Source organism: Carettochelys insculpta, chromosome 23, assembly GCF_033958435.1.
Source record: "Carettochelys insculpta isolate YL-2023 chromosome 23, ASM3395843v1, whole genome shotgun sequence".
Taxonomy (NCBI): Eukaryota; Metazoa; Chordata; order Testudines; family Carettochelyidae; genus Carettochelys; species Carettochelys insculpta.
Genome location: NC_134159.1, coordinates 7,480,016 through 7,497,026, shown reverse-complemented (window position 1 = coordinate 7,497,026; position 17,011 = coordinate 7,480,016). Strand labels below are relative to the sequence as shown.

The 17,011-nt window shown below is 48.1% G+C and overlaps 1 protein-coding gene across 1 annotated transcript in view; it reads right to left on the bottom strand.

Moving 5' to 3' along the window:
• The window catches only part of PEX14 (peroxisomal biogenesis factor 14), a 119,017-nt gene extending 104,695 nt beyond the window's left edge, over window positions 1-14,322 (bottom strand). Inside the window, exon 1 of the mRNA XM_074975590.1 lies at window positions 14,259-14,322. Within this exon, the coding sequence (XP_074831691.1) occupies window positions 14,259-14,294 (36 nt within the window). The 5' untranslated portion in view covers window positions 14,295-14,322. The remainder of the gene's footprint in view (window positions 1-14,258) is intronic.
• Window positions 14,323-17,011: the final 2,689 nt, after the last annotated feature.

Here is a 17,011-nt window from a genome sequence, read left to right as displayed (position 1 = left end):
TTTAGATGGGAAGTCAGTTGTGTGGCTCCTAAATTCTACCTACTCATTTTTGTCAATGCCTTGGGAGTGGTTATCTGGCCTGGAAAATGCAGCAGAGTTCCGTTAACAGCATTTATGAGAAATCTGGACAGGATGATGATGAAACAAAAAATCAGGTTCACCCTCTATCAACTCTACCTCTTTTGAGAGGTGAAATGGCTAGCCCTGCAGTCTCTTTCATCTGTAACAGGTGGAAAACTGGAGTTGCTGGGCTGTTAAGCACACAGTACCAAATCCAACCTCAATCACAGATCCCAAAAAATTTGGACAGTTAAGATTTCACTCTGCCAGATCTATACACAAAGTTACAAGCTGTCACTGTGTGTTATCTAGAGGACGAACACAAGCATCCACTTCCCTACTTAGCATCAGTAACTGTGAAGTTCTTCTTAGTGGTTTGAGGACATAAGTAACCAATTTCTGCAGATTTTAAGCTTTGGTCTTTTGCAAAACTTAAGTTTATGGCCTTCCTGATTGTCAAGAAAACCTATCCAAACTCAACTGTAACTGGTGTAATCAGGTCTGTTGAAGCCTGCAGTAAGTCAGCTCCAGTGCCTCTGCAGCTGCTCAACTCTGATGCTTGGGAAAGCACCAGAAATAATAATGGATCTGCTGCCTCTGGATGTAGATTGTGGTCCTACCACAATCTTTCCTTTTGTCTTCTAGCTAACAGTATATTGTGCATTTTTCAAATCCCAGTGAAGGACAGTAGGAGTCTATGTGGGATATACATCTCCCTTCTACAGTCCTACAGGATTACACCTTAACAAAAGCCTATCTGAGGGTAGACATTTCCTATTAACAGCAGGGCACAACCTTGCATAGCTGAGCTACTAAGGGCTCGTCTACCCTCTACTGTCCTGTCCTGTAACTTTCTTGCTCAGGATATGAAAAACACTCCCAAGCGCAACAAATTACAGCACTGTAAAGCGCCAGTATAAACTGGCTCCCAGCGCTGGGAGCCATGCTTCTAATAGCTAGCTCGTGGAGGTGGCTTTCCTACAGTGCCAGCCAAGAGAGCTCTCTACTCGCACGGGTGTCCTGACCACCCTGTTGTATTAAAGTGCTGCCATGGCTACACTTTAAACTTTGAAGTGTAGTCAAAGCCATAGTCAAAGGAAGTCTGTTAACAACAAAATAATTGGGGGGATTGAACCTTGAGTCCATCTCACCACATCACACAAAGCCATAGCACCAAGGCCAAAACATTCTCCAGGATTTTATCTGGCACACTTATACCTCCTCCCCATGCTCTCACACCTGTACCTTGTATACTTAGGGGCCATAAAGGGAGCCCTCTTGTGGTTAGCACTGTGCTGTCTCTGGTTCTGACTGAAAGCCCCCTGAAGTTGACTTTGATTTCAATGGGATTTGGATCAGAATTTCTGAGAACAGGCAGAGCAAAAGGAACACGGAGAAAACGCTTGATGAAACCCTAAACGCTACACATGGCTAAGGAGCCATTTATGGAGCATCACTTCTCTATGCCATTATTTCACAGCTCTGCTTACAAAAGCTGGATATTCAGAAAAAGCATGTTTGGCTCTTTTGTAGCACTTTTCAAGGAATTAATTTAGCTAGTACTAATTAAACTTCACACACCCAGTCTGAGGTTTGATCACTCCTATTTTGCCTTAGTGAAAACAGACAAGAGGGTAAGCTATTTGCCTAAGATCACAGAGCAAGTCAGTAGTAAAACCCAGAAAAGAAACTACTCCTCTGATGTAACCACTGCAGATTGTACGACTATAGGATATTCCACTAGTGCCTCGAACATGCCCAAATGTACTTCCCTGTGAAGTCTAACCAACATTTGCTATAAACTCACTGTGGACATACGCAACACTTGGGTATTCCTAGAAGCTGCCCGATGATGGATTTGCAATGATTAACTCCTCCATACAATGAGCAGTCCTAATGCACCTTAGAGACTAACAAATGTGTTAGATCACGAGCTTTTGTGGGCTCATAATCAAATAAATGTATTAGTCTCTAAGGTGCTGCACAACTGCTTGTTATTTGCAAAGTTACAGACTAACATGGCTGCCCCCTGAGACCTTCCTCCATATAAAGCAAAGGTTACTGTGGGAAACCATACATTACACTTATAAATAGTGATTTGGATCCTGAATACCCATAGGGCAAATACTGAAGCGCTATGATTGAGAACTGCCTTTAAACAGACTGACCATATGCATCTGACTTACGAGTTATTTATGGTATTTCGATTGTTTACAACTCTTTTTAATGTAGAGGGAGATGGCGCATTTCCTTGCAGCAAAGCTTTCAAACATAGGAAACTAAAGGGATAACTGAAAAGTTAAGGAGCTGGTTTCACGCAACACAGAGCATGTCTACTCCAGTTCATGGGCTGAGACAATAAATTGCTGCCATCCACATCACCACCTCTCCTGCTTCTGTCCCTCAAATTAAAAATGTAAGAACAGCAATAATGGGTCAGAACACAGGTCCACGCAGCCCAGTATCCTGTCTGCTGACAGTGGCCAATACCAGGTGCCCCATAGGGAGTGGACTGAACAGGTATCGATCAAGCAATCCCTCTCCTGCCATCCATCTCCAGCCACTGACAAACAGAGGCTAGGGACACCATTCCTTTCTCATCCTGGCTAACAGCCACTAATGGACCTAACCTCCGTGAATTTATCTAGCTCTTTTTTAAAGCCTGTTATAGTCCTACCCTCCTCTGGCAAGGAGTTCCACATTTTTACTGTGCACTGTGTGAAGAACTTCCTTTTATTTGTTTTAAACCTGCAGCCCATTAATTTCATTTGGTATCCTCTAGTTCTGATGAGTACAAGCAACTAATTTTTCCTTCTTCACTTTCTCCACACCTTTCACAATTTTATATACCTCTATCATATCCCCCTTAGTCTCCTCTAAGATGAAGAGTCTTAGTCTCTTTTATCTCTCTTCATATGGGACCCGTTCCTACCCCTGATCATTTTAGTTGTCCTTTTTTGAACCTTTTCTAATGCCCATATATCTTTTTGGAGATGAGGAGACCACATCTGCACACAGTTTTCACGATGTGGGTGAACCATGGTTTTATATAAGAGCAATATGATATTATCCATCTTATTCTCTATTCCTTTTTTAATGATTCCTAACATCCTGTTCACTTTTTTTGACTGCTGCTGCACACGGCACAGATATTTTCAGAGAACTATCCACGATGACCCAAAGATCTCTTTCCTGATGAGTTATAGTTAAATTAGCCCCCATCATACTGTATGTAGAGTTGGGGTGATTTTTTCCAATGCACATTACTTTACATTTATCCACATTAAAATCCGTGCACCATTTTGTTGACCAATCACTCCGTATTGTGAGATCCTTTTGAAGTTCTTCACAGTCTGCTTTGGTCTTAACTATCTTGAGCAGTTTAGTGTCACCTGCAAACTTTACCACCTCATAGTTTACCTCTTTCTCCAGATCATTTGTGAGTAAGTTGAATATGATTGGTCCTAGGTCTGACCCTTGGGGAACACCATTCGTTACCCTTCTCCACTCTGAAAATTTACCATTTATTCCTACTCTCTGTTTCCTGCTTTTTAACCAGTTCTCAATCCATGAAAGTATCTTCCCTCTTATCCCATGACAACTTAATTTATATTAGAACCTTTGGTGAGGGACCTTGTCAAAGGCTTGCTGGAATCCTAGTATGCTAAATCTACTGGATCCCCCTTATCCACTTTTGTTGGCCCCTTCAAAGAACTCTAACAGATAAGTAAGATATGATTTCTCTTTACAGAAACCATGCTGACTTTCACCCAACAAAGTACGCTCATCTACGTGTCTGACCATTCTATTCTTGACTATGGTTTCAACTAATTTGCCCATTACCAACGTTAGACTTACTCATCTGTAATTGCTGGGATGGCCTCTAGAGCCCTTTTTAAATATTGGCATTACATTACCTATCTTCCAGTCACTGGGTACAGAAGCCAAGTTAAAGGATAAGTTACAAACCACAGTTAACAGTTCTGCAATTTCACATTTGAGTTCTTTCCGAACTCTTGGGTGAATACCATCTGGTCCTGGTGACTTACTACTGTAAAGTTTATCAACCAGTTCCAAAACCTCCTCTAATGACACCTGAATCTTGGACAATTCCTCAGATTTGTCACATACAAAGGATGACTCCGGTTTGGGAATCTCCCAACTATTAAAACTAGATTCAGTCTGCCGTTAGCTCACTCTGCTCTGCAGCGTTATGCCGCAGAAAAGAGAAACCCTGTACATTGCAAACACTGTGCTTAAGTATTAACCTACCCCAGCAGATGCAGCACCCTTAGAAGGTCTCCCTTAGAAGTCCAGCCACCCTGGCTGCCTACTGCTCTGGGAGAGGCTTCATTCCATGTTTCCAGCCAACACTACAAGTTGCTGGGTGAGCTTACATCTCACTGACATCAGTGGAAGGGAAGGGCACTTGGCATCTCACAAGCTCAAGCCTTGTCAGAGGACTCAATTCACTTCGGAGGAAATAAGTATCAGAGTAGTAGCCGTGTTAGTCTGTAGCTTCGAGAATTCTTTAATACCCCTCTGAAACCAGCCCCCGCCACTCATGCATCTGATGAAGTGAGTCTTTGCCCATGTAAGCTTATGCTCCAAAATATCTGTGAGTCTATAATGTGCCATAATACGTCTTGTTGTTTTCAGAGGAAATGTTAACAATGTCTCATACAAAAGAAAACAGCAGAAATGTAGCACTTTAATGTCTCATAAAGAGGATGAGGACTCCAGGTTGGGAAGTCAGCACCAGAGCTGATGGATGTGGACAGCAACAATGATCCTATTTAATTTCTACTCGAGTGCACAAAGTAGTAAGCAAAAAGGGGGAGAAAATGTGACACACAGGCAGGATTGGTCATAAGTAGAACATACCACACATCAGCCGTGTCTATACGTGCACGCTACTTCGAAGTAGCGGCACTAACTTCAAAATAGCGCCCGTCACGGCTACACGTGTTGGGTGCTATTTCGATGTTAACATCGACGTTAGGCGGCGAGACGTCGAAGCCGCTAACCCCATGAGGGGATGGGAATAGCGCCCTACTTCGAAGTTGAACATCGAAGTAGGGCACGTGTAGCCGATCCGCGTCCCGCAACATCGAAATAGCGGGGTCCGCCATGGCGGCCATCAGCTGAGGGGTTGAGAGACGCTCTCTCCAGCCCCTCAGCTCAATGGTGGCCGCATGGAGCGGCCCCTTAAAGGTCCCCTCCCCCTCCCTTCCTGTGCAGGAAGCTGAGGGAACGTGCAGGCAGCAGCTCAGACACGCAGCCAGCCTGCATGTCCCTCAGCAGCCACAGGACCCTCAATGGCTGCCCGGCAGCCCCCGCAGGGGACCCCCCCCAAGGGGAGCAGGGCAGCCAGCCCAGCCAGGCGGGCAGCCAGGCTGGCAAGCGGCAGCGGGGCCCCTCCTGGACGGAGGCCGAGCTGCGGGACCTGCTGGGGCTCTGGAGCGAGGAGGAGGTGCTCCAGGTAATGGGGAGCAAGAGGCGGAATGCGGATGCGTTCGCTCGGCTGGCCAACGGCCTGGTTGCCCGGGGTCACCCTGCCCGCACTCCTGATCACGTCAGGAGTAAGGTGAAGGAGCTGCGGCAGGGTTATGCCCGGGCCCAGGATGCGGCCGGCCGATCTGGGGCCGCCCCCATCACTTGCCCCTTTTACAGGGAGCTCAGGGACATCCTGGGCCCCCGGCACACCTCCTCCCCTCCGGCCACCCTTGATACTTCGGCCGACGAGCCCCAGCAGGCCCTTCAGCTGGAGTTCGCCCCGGAGGTAAGCCCCGCACCCCGGGGGCCCCCCCCAGGCCATCGCGGCGGGGGGGGGAGGGCTCCTCCTCCGCGGAATCTGGGCTGCAGATCCTCCTCCTGCCATCCCAGAGCAGCAGCTGGGCCTCCGCCCCCCGGGGATCTCCGGACCGTGGGAGTGGACCGACAGGTATGTACCCCCCTCTGGTGTACACCCCTGGGCTTGAGGGGCGGGGGTAATAGATATGTGTCCAGGGCCCCTGACATGCTCACATGGCCATGGCCCCAAGGACAGCAGGGCCATGTCCCTCACAGAAGTGCATCAGCCCCTGCCCCCCCCTACCCCGCACGACAGTGCCATGCCCCATCCCCGGGGCAGGGGGGAGCGGAACCTCGAGGGGCCCCCAGGAGGAGGGGGTGGGACACCCCGCAGCAGCAGCAGCAGCAACAGCAGCAGCAGCAGCATGCGATGGAGTGGGGGGAGTGCAAAAGGGAGACTCAGGCTAGATATGAGCAACAAGAGCCGAATAGCTCCCAGGGGCAAAGGATGATCGTGGGGCTACAGCTGGCAGGTGACACCTCTGCCCTGAACAAAGAGGAGGGAGGAGCCGAGCTGGCTTTGAAATGGTGGGGGGAGGGCGGGGGCCGCAGGTAGAGGCTAGGGGAAGGGAGAGCTGGAAGGCAGCCAGCCTGAGGAGGGGGAAAGCTGCATCCCAGAGGGGCACCCCTTGGGGTCTTCTCCCCAGGACGGGTTGGAAGGACTGTCTCCTCTGACAGCTGGTGCTGTCACTCCTGGGAGAAACTGGGCATCTGTGGCCTAAGAAACCTTTCCTGTCAGACCCTGCGGAGTGAAGTGAGAGTCGCTCCCACCAGGGGATGGGGTGCAGTGCAGGGGGACCCCTGAACCCCATCCATCACAGCAGCATCTCCCGGGGACGGGGATGGGGAACCTGCAGCACAGGGCTGGGGGGACAAAGGCCACGGCTCGGGGCCCACACTAACGCCTGTCTCCATTCTTCTTCCCCCCCTCCTCTCCTGTGTCCCGCAGCTGCACCATCGGAAGGGCCGGAAGAGAGCGCCGGCGAGGCATCAGTGGTCCCGGAGACCCCTCCGGGGCCATCGCTCCAGGCAAGCCCCTCGGCTGAGGACCAACCGGCCCCATGGCAGGCTAGACGGCGGACCCCGCGCCACCACCAGCCGACAGCGACGGACCCCCAGCTGCTGGCCATCCACCGTCGGCAGCTGGAGGTGGCGGAGCAGCGCCTGCAGGTGGAGCAACGCTGCGTCGAACTGCAGGAGCGGGCGCTGGCCTGGCGCCAAGAGGCATGGGGGGCCTACATGGACACTTTCAACCGCCTGGTGGACTACCTGGCCCCCCATGCCGCGCCGGCCGCCGCAGCACCCACCCTGCCTGCTCCACCTGCCGCACCACCAACTGCTCCACACGTCGCCATCCCGTCCGCCATCGCCCCGCCACCCACCACCGAGGGCCAGAGCGCCGAGGGACCCCTGGAGCCAGCTGAGACTTGCCGGGCATATCTTCCGGTCCGCCCCGCCCCCAGCCAGCCCAGGACAGGGCTGCGGCCGCGGTGGGACTCCCGGCTGCCCACGCCCAGTGCCGGACTGTAGGGGCGAGGGGCCTGGGACGTGGCCCCCCCCTTGTATATAGTTGTGACTTATTAATTTGTGCCCCCCATTTGCCCCGTCCCCCCCATGTAAATAGTTCTCCCCTTTATCATCCCTGGTTTTCTTTTTATTAGTGAACAAACTTTTTTATTACTATTGTTTTATTTGTACACATTACTTTTGTTACACACATGTTGTATATAGTTTGTTCTTGTTTTATTTATAGTTAAAAAAAAAAGTTCTAAAAGAAAAAGCAGTTTAAGTTCAGCCACAAGTGCGTGCTGAATGTGGAATGCCAGCACTTCCACATAGGCTGCAGTGGAGTCCAGCAAGAAAAGAGTTAGCCAGCCCTTCCATCTTCAGCAAGACATTGTTATTCCAGCCAACCCAGAGAAGCTATTTCCCTCCTCCACATAACGCAATTAAACAGACAATAATCACCCTAATATGGAACAATTACTTGTCAGTAGCATGTGCCAATGAAAGGAATATTCTGACAGAAAAAGCAAACCAAATAACACCACCCATTCAGGTCTTTATATGGGCGGACAGCCTGTGAATGAGTTAACTGTTACACTCCCCATTTTTAACACTGGGGGAAGAGAGAGATGCCCAAGGTCACAAAGAAATTAGTGTCAGAGCTGGGATTTAAACCCAGGAAGTTCTGAGTTAACCTGCCGTGTACATTTACTAGACCTGCAAGAATAAGGGAAGTTTCCATTTCCAAATATTAACTTGCTTTTGAAGCAGGGCAGCTCTGATGAACTGTAACAAAAGGTCTCACCAGGGAGATGGGTGAAGATGACAGTGTCATCTTGTCCCTCTCCAAGGGCAATTCACAAGAATCCTATTTCTCAGGCAACCAGACTTTCCAAGTGGCATTACAACTTTCAGATTCCTTTCCAGAATGCTTAAAGCTATCAGCCTTGCACATTTCCCAGGTGACTCACAGCTCAATCCTAATCTTTGCCAAATATTCATTCTGATGAGGTGTCCACCCAGTTGAGTGAGAATGACTCATGTCAGTGCCCAAAAGAACCACCAAGGATGGTTAGCCGCTGAAAAGCCAAAGTCCAGCAAACCCCTCCTGAGAGCCGCCCCATCCGTAGTATGAAGTAGGGTGGCCACCCCACGCCCAACTTTTTGAGGACCCTGCAGAGGTCATTCCAATCATCCCATGGATGAGAGAGATCTGAAGTTATAGGGGCCTGGCACTGTGGCAGCTGGGGTCACTGCACCCCTCCCCACTCAGTACTGCTCAGGGGATGGGGCGGAGCAAGGCCTACAGTGTGCGCATGTGCGCAGGCAGTGCAAACCTCTGCATAAACAGCTAGGTGAGACCCCTGCAATCACCTAGCCTGACTTCCCATAGCACGCTGTGCAGAAAATTTCCCAAAACTAGTTCCGAGAGCAGATCTTTTAGAAAAACATCCCAACTTGCTTTAATAATTATCAGCTACGGAAAATCCATCAAGTGCCTTGGTTAAGCTGTTCCAATGGTTAATTATCCTCATTGTTTAAAATCTGCAGCTTATTTTCAATCTGAATTTGTCAAGCCTCATCTTCCACCCATTGGATCTTGTTACACCTTTCTCTGTTACACTGAAGAGCCAGTTATTAAATATTTGCTCCCCATATAGACTGTAATCAAGTCACTTCTTAGTATTCTCCTTCTTAAGCTAAACTGATTGAGATTCTTAAGTCTATCACTATAAGGTATGTTTTCTAATACCTTCATCATTCTCATGGCTCTTCTCTGAACCCTCTACAGTTTAACATCCTTCCTAAATTAAGGACACCAGAGCTGGATGCAGTATTTCAGCAGCAATTGGACTGGTGCAAATACAGAGGCAAAACAACCTCTTTACTCCTACTTGACGGTCCTGTTTATTCACCCAAGGACTACTATGTTAGCTGTTTAGGCCACACTGTTGCACTAGGACCCCGTGTTGAGCCAGCAGGGCTGACAGCCGCCAGGGGCCTGAGGGCATGATGTGGAGGGATCCTGCTCCATGCCTCCAGAAGAGACGGAGCCTCAGGCAGAAGGGGCTGGGCTGAGGGCAGTCAGCCCTTAGTGTTGCTCGGAGCATGGTGCTGGGCCTGACTTCCCTCCACAGCCCTTAAAGCCACATGGGATGGCACTTCCAGGGCATTTCAAAGGTGCGTAGGGCTCCATCCACCACCACTGCCACAGTAGCCGCATCCAGGGGCTCTGGGACCTTGTGCAGTTGCCCCCCTTGTCTCCCCATGGGTGGGCCTGTGCTTAGATGATAATGTGCCATGACTCCCAACTCCTTTTCAGAGTCACCACCTCCCAAGATAGAGTACCCTATTCATGTAAGTATGCCCCACATCCTTTATGGCTAGATGTACATTTAGCCATATAGAAAGGTGTATTATTTGCTTGATCCACAGTACTCTGAATCAGTGTCCTGTCTTCGTAATTTACCACTCCCCCAGTTTCTGTCCCATCTGCATACTTTATCAGTGAAGATTTAATGTTTACTTTGAGGTCATTAATAAAATGTTAAATAAGAGTTAGGCCAAGAACCATGCTCTGCAGCACCCACTAGAACAATATGTGTTTGACAATTTCAGTAAAAGCCCAGTTATCCGGCACTCAAATAACTGATGCATTCAGTTAACCGACATGCCCACCTGGGCTGCCAATATGTGGTCTGGCTGGTGCTGGCTGCTGTGACTGCCTTGGCCAGCTAACTGACTGGGACTGGCTGGCTAGTCCCTAGATGGGTGGTCAGATCAGGGCCAACTGCCTGCTGCCCGGTGGGGGAAATGGCACAGAGCAGGGCCAACTGACCACTACCCTGCAAGGGGGCAGAGGGGGGCTGCTGCCACCCCCAACTCCAATAACCAGCTCCTTTTATTATCCAGCATCCCCGGGGAACCAGGGATGCCAGATAATAAAGCTTTTACTTTTCATGCTGAGACCTATCTGTTACCCAGCTTTTAATCCATGTTTACACAGTAATATTCTCATTTTTTAATCAAATGTCATGTGGTACCAAGTCAAATGCCCTACAGAAGTCTAAGTCTATTACATAAATATTATTATCTTTATCAACCAAACTGGTAATTTCATCAAAAAATATATTAAGTTAGTTTGATAGGCTCCATTTTCCATGAACTCATGTTGATAAGCATTAATTATATTATATTCCTTTAATACTTTATTAATCAAATGCTATATTAGCTGCTTCATTATCATGCCCGCAATCAATGTCAGGATGACAGGTCTATAATTACCAGGTCATTCTGTTTACCCTGTCTTAAATACTAGCACATTTGCTTTCTTCCAGTCTTCTGGAACCTTCCTGATGTTCCCAGATATTCCAAGATTTATTTAAAATCAACATTAACAGTACAGTGAGCTCCTTGGCTAGCCTTTTAATACTCTTATATGTAGATGACTTCATCTGTTATTTTTTCCATATGTGGAACAGAAATATTTATTGAACTTTTCTGCCTTTTCCTCGTCACTATTGACCACTTTAACATTTCCATTTAGTAATGGACCATACCATAGTTAGGATTCTTTTTCATTCCCAGTACTTAAAAGTTCCTTCTTATTGTCCTTAACTCTGCTGCCCAGACACTACTCCTTGTGTGTCTTTGTCTCCCTTACCAATTTTCTACTATTACTAGCCTCTGATTTATATTCATTGCTACCAACTTTGCTATTTTCTCAGTATTATGACCTGGGGTAGTAAAAAGTCTTCAAATCACAAGCTACAGACATTTATAAACAGATGCCTGAGGTACATGCCTCACATCAAATGGCAAGACTTCTGATAGGAATAAGGGGATTTTGAAGTCGGCAGGGTCCTTTCGAAAAGGACCCCGGTCTGGATGAGCCACGCAGGAGCAAAAAGCGGCAATTTCTAAGTGCCACAGTCAGAGGCATGCTAATGAAGTGCTGAATATGCACTTACCACGGCTATTTCAAAGACTTCTCTTAGTGTAGACATGGCCATGAAGTATCATTTTTAAACTAATAATGCACTGATCAGTAAAAACATGATGAAATGCATATAGCAACATTATATGTAAAGTTATGAACATATGCTGCAATCATGATTAGAGAGTGTTTACCAACAAAATCTGGAGAGTTGATAAACTTGTTTCTCAAAGGCCATGTCTACGCTGGCACTTTACAGCACCATAACTTTCTAGTCCAGGAAGGCAAAAAGCCACCCCCCAAGCACTGTAAGTTATAGCACTTTAAAATCTCAGTGTGAATCAGGCTACAGTGCTGAAAGCTGTGCTCCCAGTCCTGTAAGGTACTCCCCTCTCAAAGGTGATTTATACAGAGTTCCAGGAGAAATCTCTTCCATCACTGGTGCCATGGCCACACTTTTAGTTTAAAGTGCTGTCATGGCTGCGTTTTAAACGGTTAAGTGTAGACAAAGCCGAAGGACGAGCTGATGCCTCTAGCCAGGTGTCATCAAATCCCACAGGCAACCCCTTTCAAGTCGCCATTCTTTTGCAAGGAAGCTGGGCAGGAACAGATTTGCATCTTAGCAAACAACAGCATGAAGCCTTTCACCACCAGGCTCCTTGACTCCACCCTCATAAACTGAACTTTGTCTATGGAAACCTTCAGGAAAATACTTTGCAAAGGGTTACTGAATGATAAAAGTGAGCAGCAAAAATCCCATATTCTGTCTTCTGACCCATCTCTCTCTTTTTGACCTATGAAGACAACAAAGCAGCCACTGGACTTTAGGGCTACTGCTACACTAGATGCATATGTCAATAGATGTTTCTATTGGAAGAGATTTTCCACCAAAACGCCTGTTGATAGAGTATGGCCACGCACAAAAGTGGATCAGAAGAACGGTACTCTCTCTCTCAACAAAACAGCCAACTAGAAGCCCAGCAGACAGGGCTGTCCAGTGCCCTGGAAGCCCTGTCTGTGGACAGAAGCCCCCACCCCCACCCCCCAGGGTATCCACACAGCTTTTTTTCTTGTCAGAATATGTTGACAAAGGCACTCTTCCTCATCTGGGAGAGGCAGAAAGTTGTTAGCAGAAGTGCTGAGTTTTGTCGACAAACTGTTGACAAAATGCATTTTGTGTGTGGACGTGCAATGCATTTTGTCCACCAAACTCCAGTTTTGTTGAAAAAGCTCACTAGTGTAGCTGTAGCCTAGAAGAGATCCTGACCTGATAGCTCAGTGTTGGGCAACCTGTGGCCTACCAGAGTTGTGTGTGTGCCCCATGAGATACGGTGGGAAAAAAAGGCACTGCAAGTGTGTTGAGGTCAACAAGCAAGGGATAACCAAGTCTGCTGGAAGCTAATGTGTAAGCGACTGGCAGGTTGCAGCTACACAGAAATATTCAAGGAGTTATCTGCATGCTGAAAGGCTGTTTGTGAGTGGTTCAGGTGGGAGCTGCAGTGACGCAGAATTGCAAAGCACCCAAGTTTGCAAGCTCACTGATCTGGACTGCATCCCGGAGTGCCTTAGCAGGCAATCCACCCCTCCCAGTGTCAGTAGCTAAATCTATTTTCTGTCGACCTAGCCATATCTCCACCAATGATTAGGTCATCTTAACAATGGCGCTCGGGGTGTATCTAGGTTGATCTAAATTTGACAAGGGCTTGATCTCTCGAGGCATTTATGCTGTACTTATTGCAGTGATATCCTTCACACAGTCAGTGCAAGAGCCACCGTCTCTGCCACACTTGCCATCTAAAACACCAATTATCATATCACTTCACTGACTGTCCAATTGGTTCCAAATCTCAGCTGAAATTATTCTGATCTCCCGATCTCCATCTAGCTGTATTTTTTCTATTTCCAAAGCTTTATCAATTTTTACCTAAAGAGACAGCTATTAAAACACTTGTACTGTCTAGGGGCCTGGCCTGAACATCTCTCCACTTAGAACTGCATTCGGTTATTATAGTGTATTGAATCTCATATACGAGTTCTTAATAAAGTACAGACTAGAGGCCAGATTCTGGAGAGTTTATGGTTAGCATTAACAGCATCATGTATGCTCCCTGCCTACCTGACCACACAATCGGGGAAACAAAAAAAAAAAAAACATCACAGCAACATAAGGTAACTCCCTCCCGAATCACAATCAAGGTAGACCAAGGTTTCACATGATGGGAAGGGAGTCATTTACAGGGCTTCAATCTCCCCAGGTGACAAGGGGCAACAGTGCACTTTTCTAACCCATGGCTCACACACTCCCTCCCCTGGACAGAAAAAGGGTACAGGAAGGGGAGGGAAGAGGGAGCCACCAATGAAGACACATACAGGCAAGCTCCCATGGGGTGGAGGAGTACAGGCAAGAGAAATTCATGAGGGATTCACCCCCATGGGGGGGGGGCGAGGTTTACACAGGGGACAGGATGCACGCCGCTATCCCCAGAGGCGATTACTAGAGAAGGTGCCTGGGGCACACCTCCCCCCCATGGGGAAGGGCTGGTCAGATAGTGGGGCAGGACCGACACACTCCCTACACGGGCAGTTATGGAGACGGGGGAACGGAGGTTAGGTCACACGCACCCTTCCCCGTGGGGATCAGAGAGTGGGGCAGAGCGCACGGACCCCTCACCGCGGGGAGATCAGACAGTGGAGCAGGGCGCACACACCCCCGCCAATGGGGAGTTGTGTGGGGAAGGTAACACACACACCTCCTCATTGGAAGGACCACGCGGGCGCGGGCGCACGCGCACGTACCCCTGCCCGCGGGGGGCAGACAGGGAGCCATGGCGCGCGCACCCCTCCCGAGGGGCACAACCCCAGCCCCGCTAGCACCGTGCGAGAAGGCTCCGGCCCCATTTACCTGGCTAGGCGGCTCTGCCTGCTCTGAGGAGGCCATGTTTCCAGACCCAGCTAATCCATCCTTGCCCCTGTGGATGGAACCAGCTCAAACCCCAGCTCAGGCAGAAGCAGTCTTTTTCCGATAAACCGATCGACGTCATCCCTTGGTGGCCGCCTCTGATCCCCACCTGCAGCAAGCCTGGCTGGTCTATGAGCTCCAGGTTGTGAGGCGGCCCCGGGCAGTTGCAGCGGTGAGGTTATTTTACTGTATTTGCTTATCAGCCCTGAGGTTTTTTGTCATAGCATAATTCAGAGCAAGTGGGTTCTTTTTAAACTCCAGGTCCCCCATGTAACACCCTTTGGGGGTGGCAGTATGCACCCTGTCCCCTGTGTACCCCATCCCATGGGGAGCAGTCTGTGTCATGGGTCCACCTTGCCTATATTCTTCCACACTATGGGAGTGTGGAAGGTCTCCCTTTTCCCTTTCCAGCGTGTGCCCTTTTCATTTGTCCAGGGGATGGAGTCTGTGAGCCATGGATCAGAAAACTGTATTGTTGCTAATATATTATGTACTTGTAATTCATGGCTATATATACAGTGTGTTCTATTAGGCTATTGTGTTATAATCATGGTGCATTTAAAATACCTTATAAAATAACTGAGGCCTCATCTGCAGGGATCAGCTTGCAGGATTTAAAGCCCATTTATTGCCGTGACTATCAATATTAATCATAAGTGAAAATTGTATAGCAAAAAGTCTGCACAGCCTACACATTGCACCTCCTGATCTGGCACCCTCAGGAGCTGATCTGTCCTGAACAAGGGAATTTGCTGGACAAAGGGAGGTCCCTTGCCTGACCCACCCCCAGGCCCTAACGGCCACAAGCCTCAATTCTGCCTGGCTACAGCCACAGTTGCTGGCCCTTTGGAGGCTGGCTCCAGCTGGGCTGCTGGCTCCAGTCCTGGCCAGGGACACAGCACAAGGCCCAGCCAGGGAGCCAGCTGAGCCCTGGTCCAGCTACCAGTTCCAGCCCTGGCCAGGAAGCCAGGGAGCCGGCACAAGCCCCAGCCAGACTGCTGGCTCCAGCCATGGGTGGGGAGCCAGCACAATCCCCGGCAGGGCTGCCAGCTCCAGACCCAACTGGGGAACTGGCCTCATAGCACAAGTCCAAGCTGGTGAGGTGGTTCCAGCACCAGCTGGGGAACTGGTCTGATGGCACAAGTCCAGGCTGGTGAGCTGGTTCTAGCCCCAGCTGGGAAGCTGGCACTAGCCCCAGTCAGGGAGCTGGGCTGACAGCTCCAGCCCCAGTGGAGGAGCTGGCACCACAGACATAAGTCCCTGGCCTCCTCTGCACAGGGCTGATTGCTGCCCAGCTTTTTCATAGCATCATCCCAGCCAGGGCTCTCTGATCCAGTAACATCTGTGGCCCTGCCTGACAACGGATGTTGTCAGAGGAGAGAATTCCAGTTTTGAACTTCAAGAGGACTGTTTTCATGAGTAAAACAATAAGTTTGCCAATGTGAGTGATTCTAGAAGATGTCTTTAATTAGGCTTGATAAAAGGGATGTAAAAGTCCACTTCTGCACTGCCTTTGTCAATGACGAAACTCTTACTGATGGCAGTGATGCTGTATTGCCTTCCAATGTATAATATCATTGTTTTGATTTACACACACAATTATGTATTATTCATTATTAAGCTATTTTTGATAGCTGTCAAAAGTGTGCTAGGTATTAAACAGGGCAAATCAACAGAATTCCTGCAAACATGTATGTAAATGAATGTATGCTTGACTTCAGTGGGACTCACATGAGGAAAATCAGGACCTGGTTCTCATTGCACAGAAGTAATTCACTGGATTGGACTATGCTGGTGCACTCATATGTTGATTCATACTCAGAGCTATTAATATATTTTGTCTTCATATGTGTTATAGTATGGAGTTGATAAACTTTTTATATTTGTGTTTATTGAATGTATATGAACATACATATACATTTAACTGTTTTATAATTTAGTAATATTTTAATGATAGCACACTATTTTGTATATAGTTACATTGTTTCCAGTTCTCATAATATTTTTTGGGAATCTCTTGCTAGTTAGGATTTTCTTAAAATCTAAGCTCCTGGAGTGAAATGATTACAAGAGAATATCATATTTCATTTAAATAACTTTTTTACAATCTTTTATGACTGTGAAGAAAAGCTTGAAAATGTGACTGCACATAACCTACAGGCTCCAAAACCAAAAAGCAAAGAACAAAAATCCCAAAATTTAATCTCAAAATTTGTAAATCAGTCCACATGTTTTTAAGGCATGATTCACAATTTTGATCTATTGGGTGTTGGCAATATTTTTGTTGTATGTTTACTCATGTTTTATTGGCAATATCCTACACTGCACACTTTCCCTTCTGTAGGTCAGTTTTATGTCCTCTTTTCTTAATCTCTATTCCTTTAAAACTGAAAATCATCCTAAAACTATTGAGAGCAAGACCAAAAAAAAAAAGTTAAACATGTGCGCCTGTGTTTTTAACACGGCTTGATGGGAGTTGTAGGCCGGTCGGGTGGGAAAGGACTCCATCTCACCGCACGCAGGAGGAGGGGGCGGCAACGTTCGGCTGGGGGAGTACCTGCGACGCGGAGGAACTCCATATCCCGGCGTGCATCGGAGTCAGGCCTGCGGGAGAGTCGATCTTGGGGAGCTGGACTACGAAGTCCGGCATGCACCGCGCTGTAGCTGGTCTTTGGACCGCGGTGCGAGGGTTTATT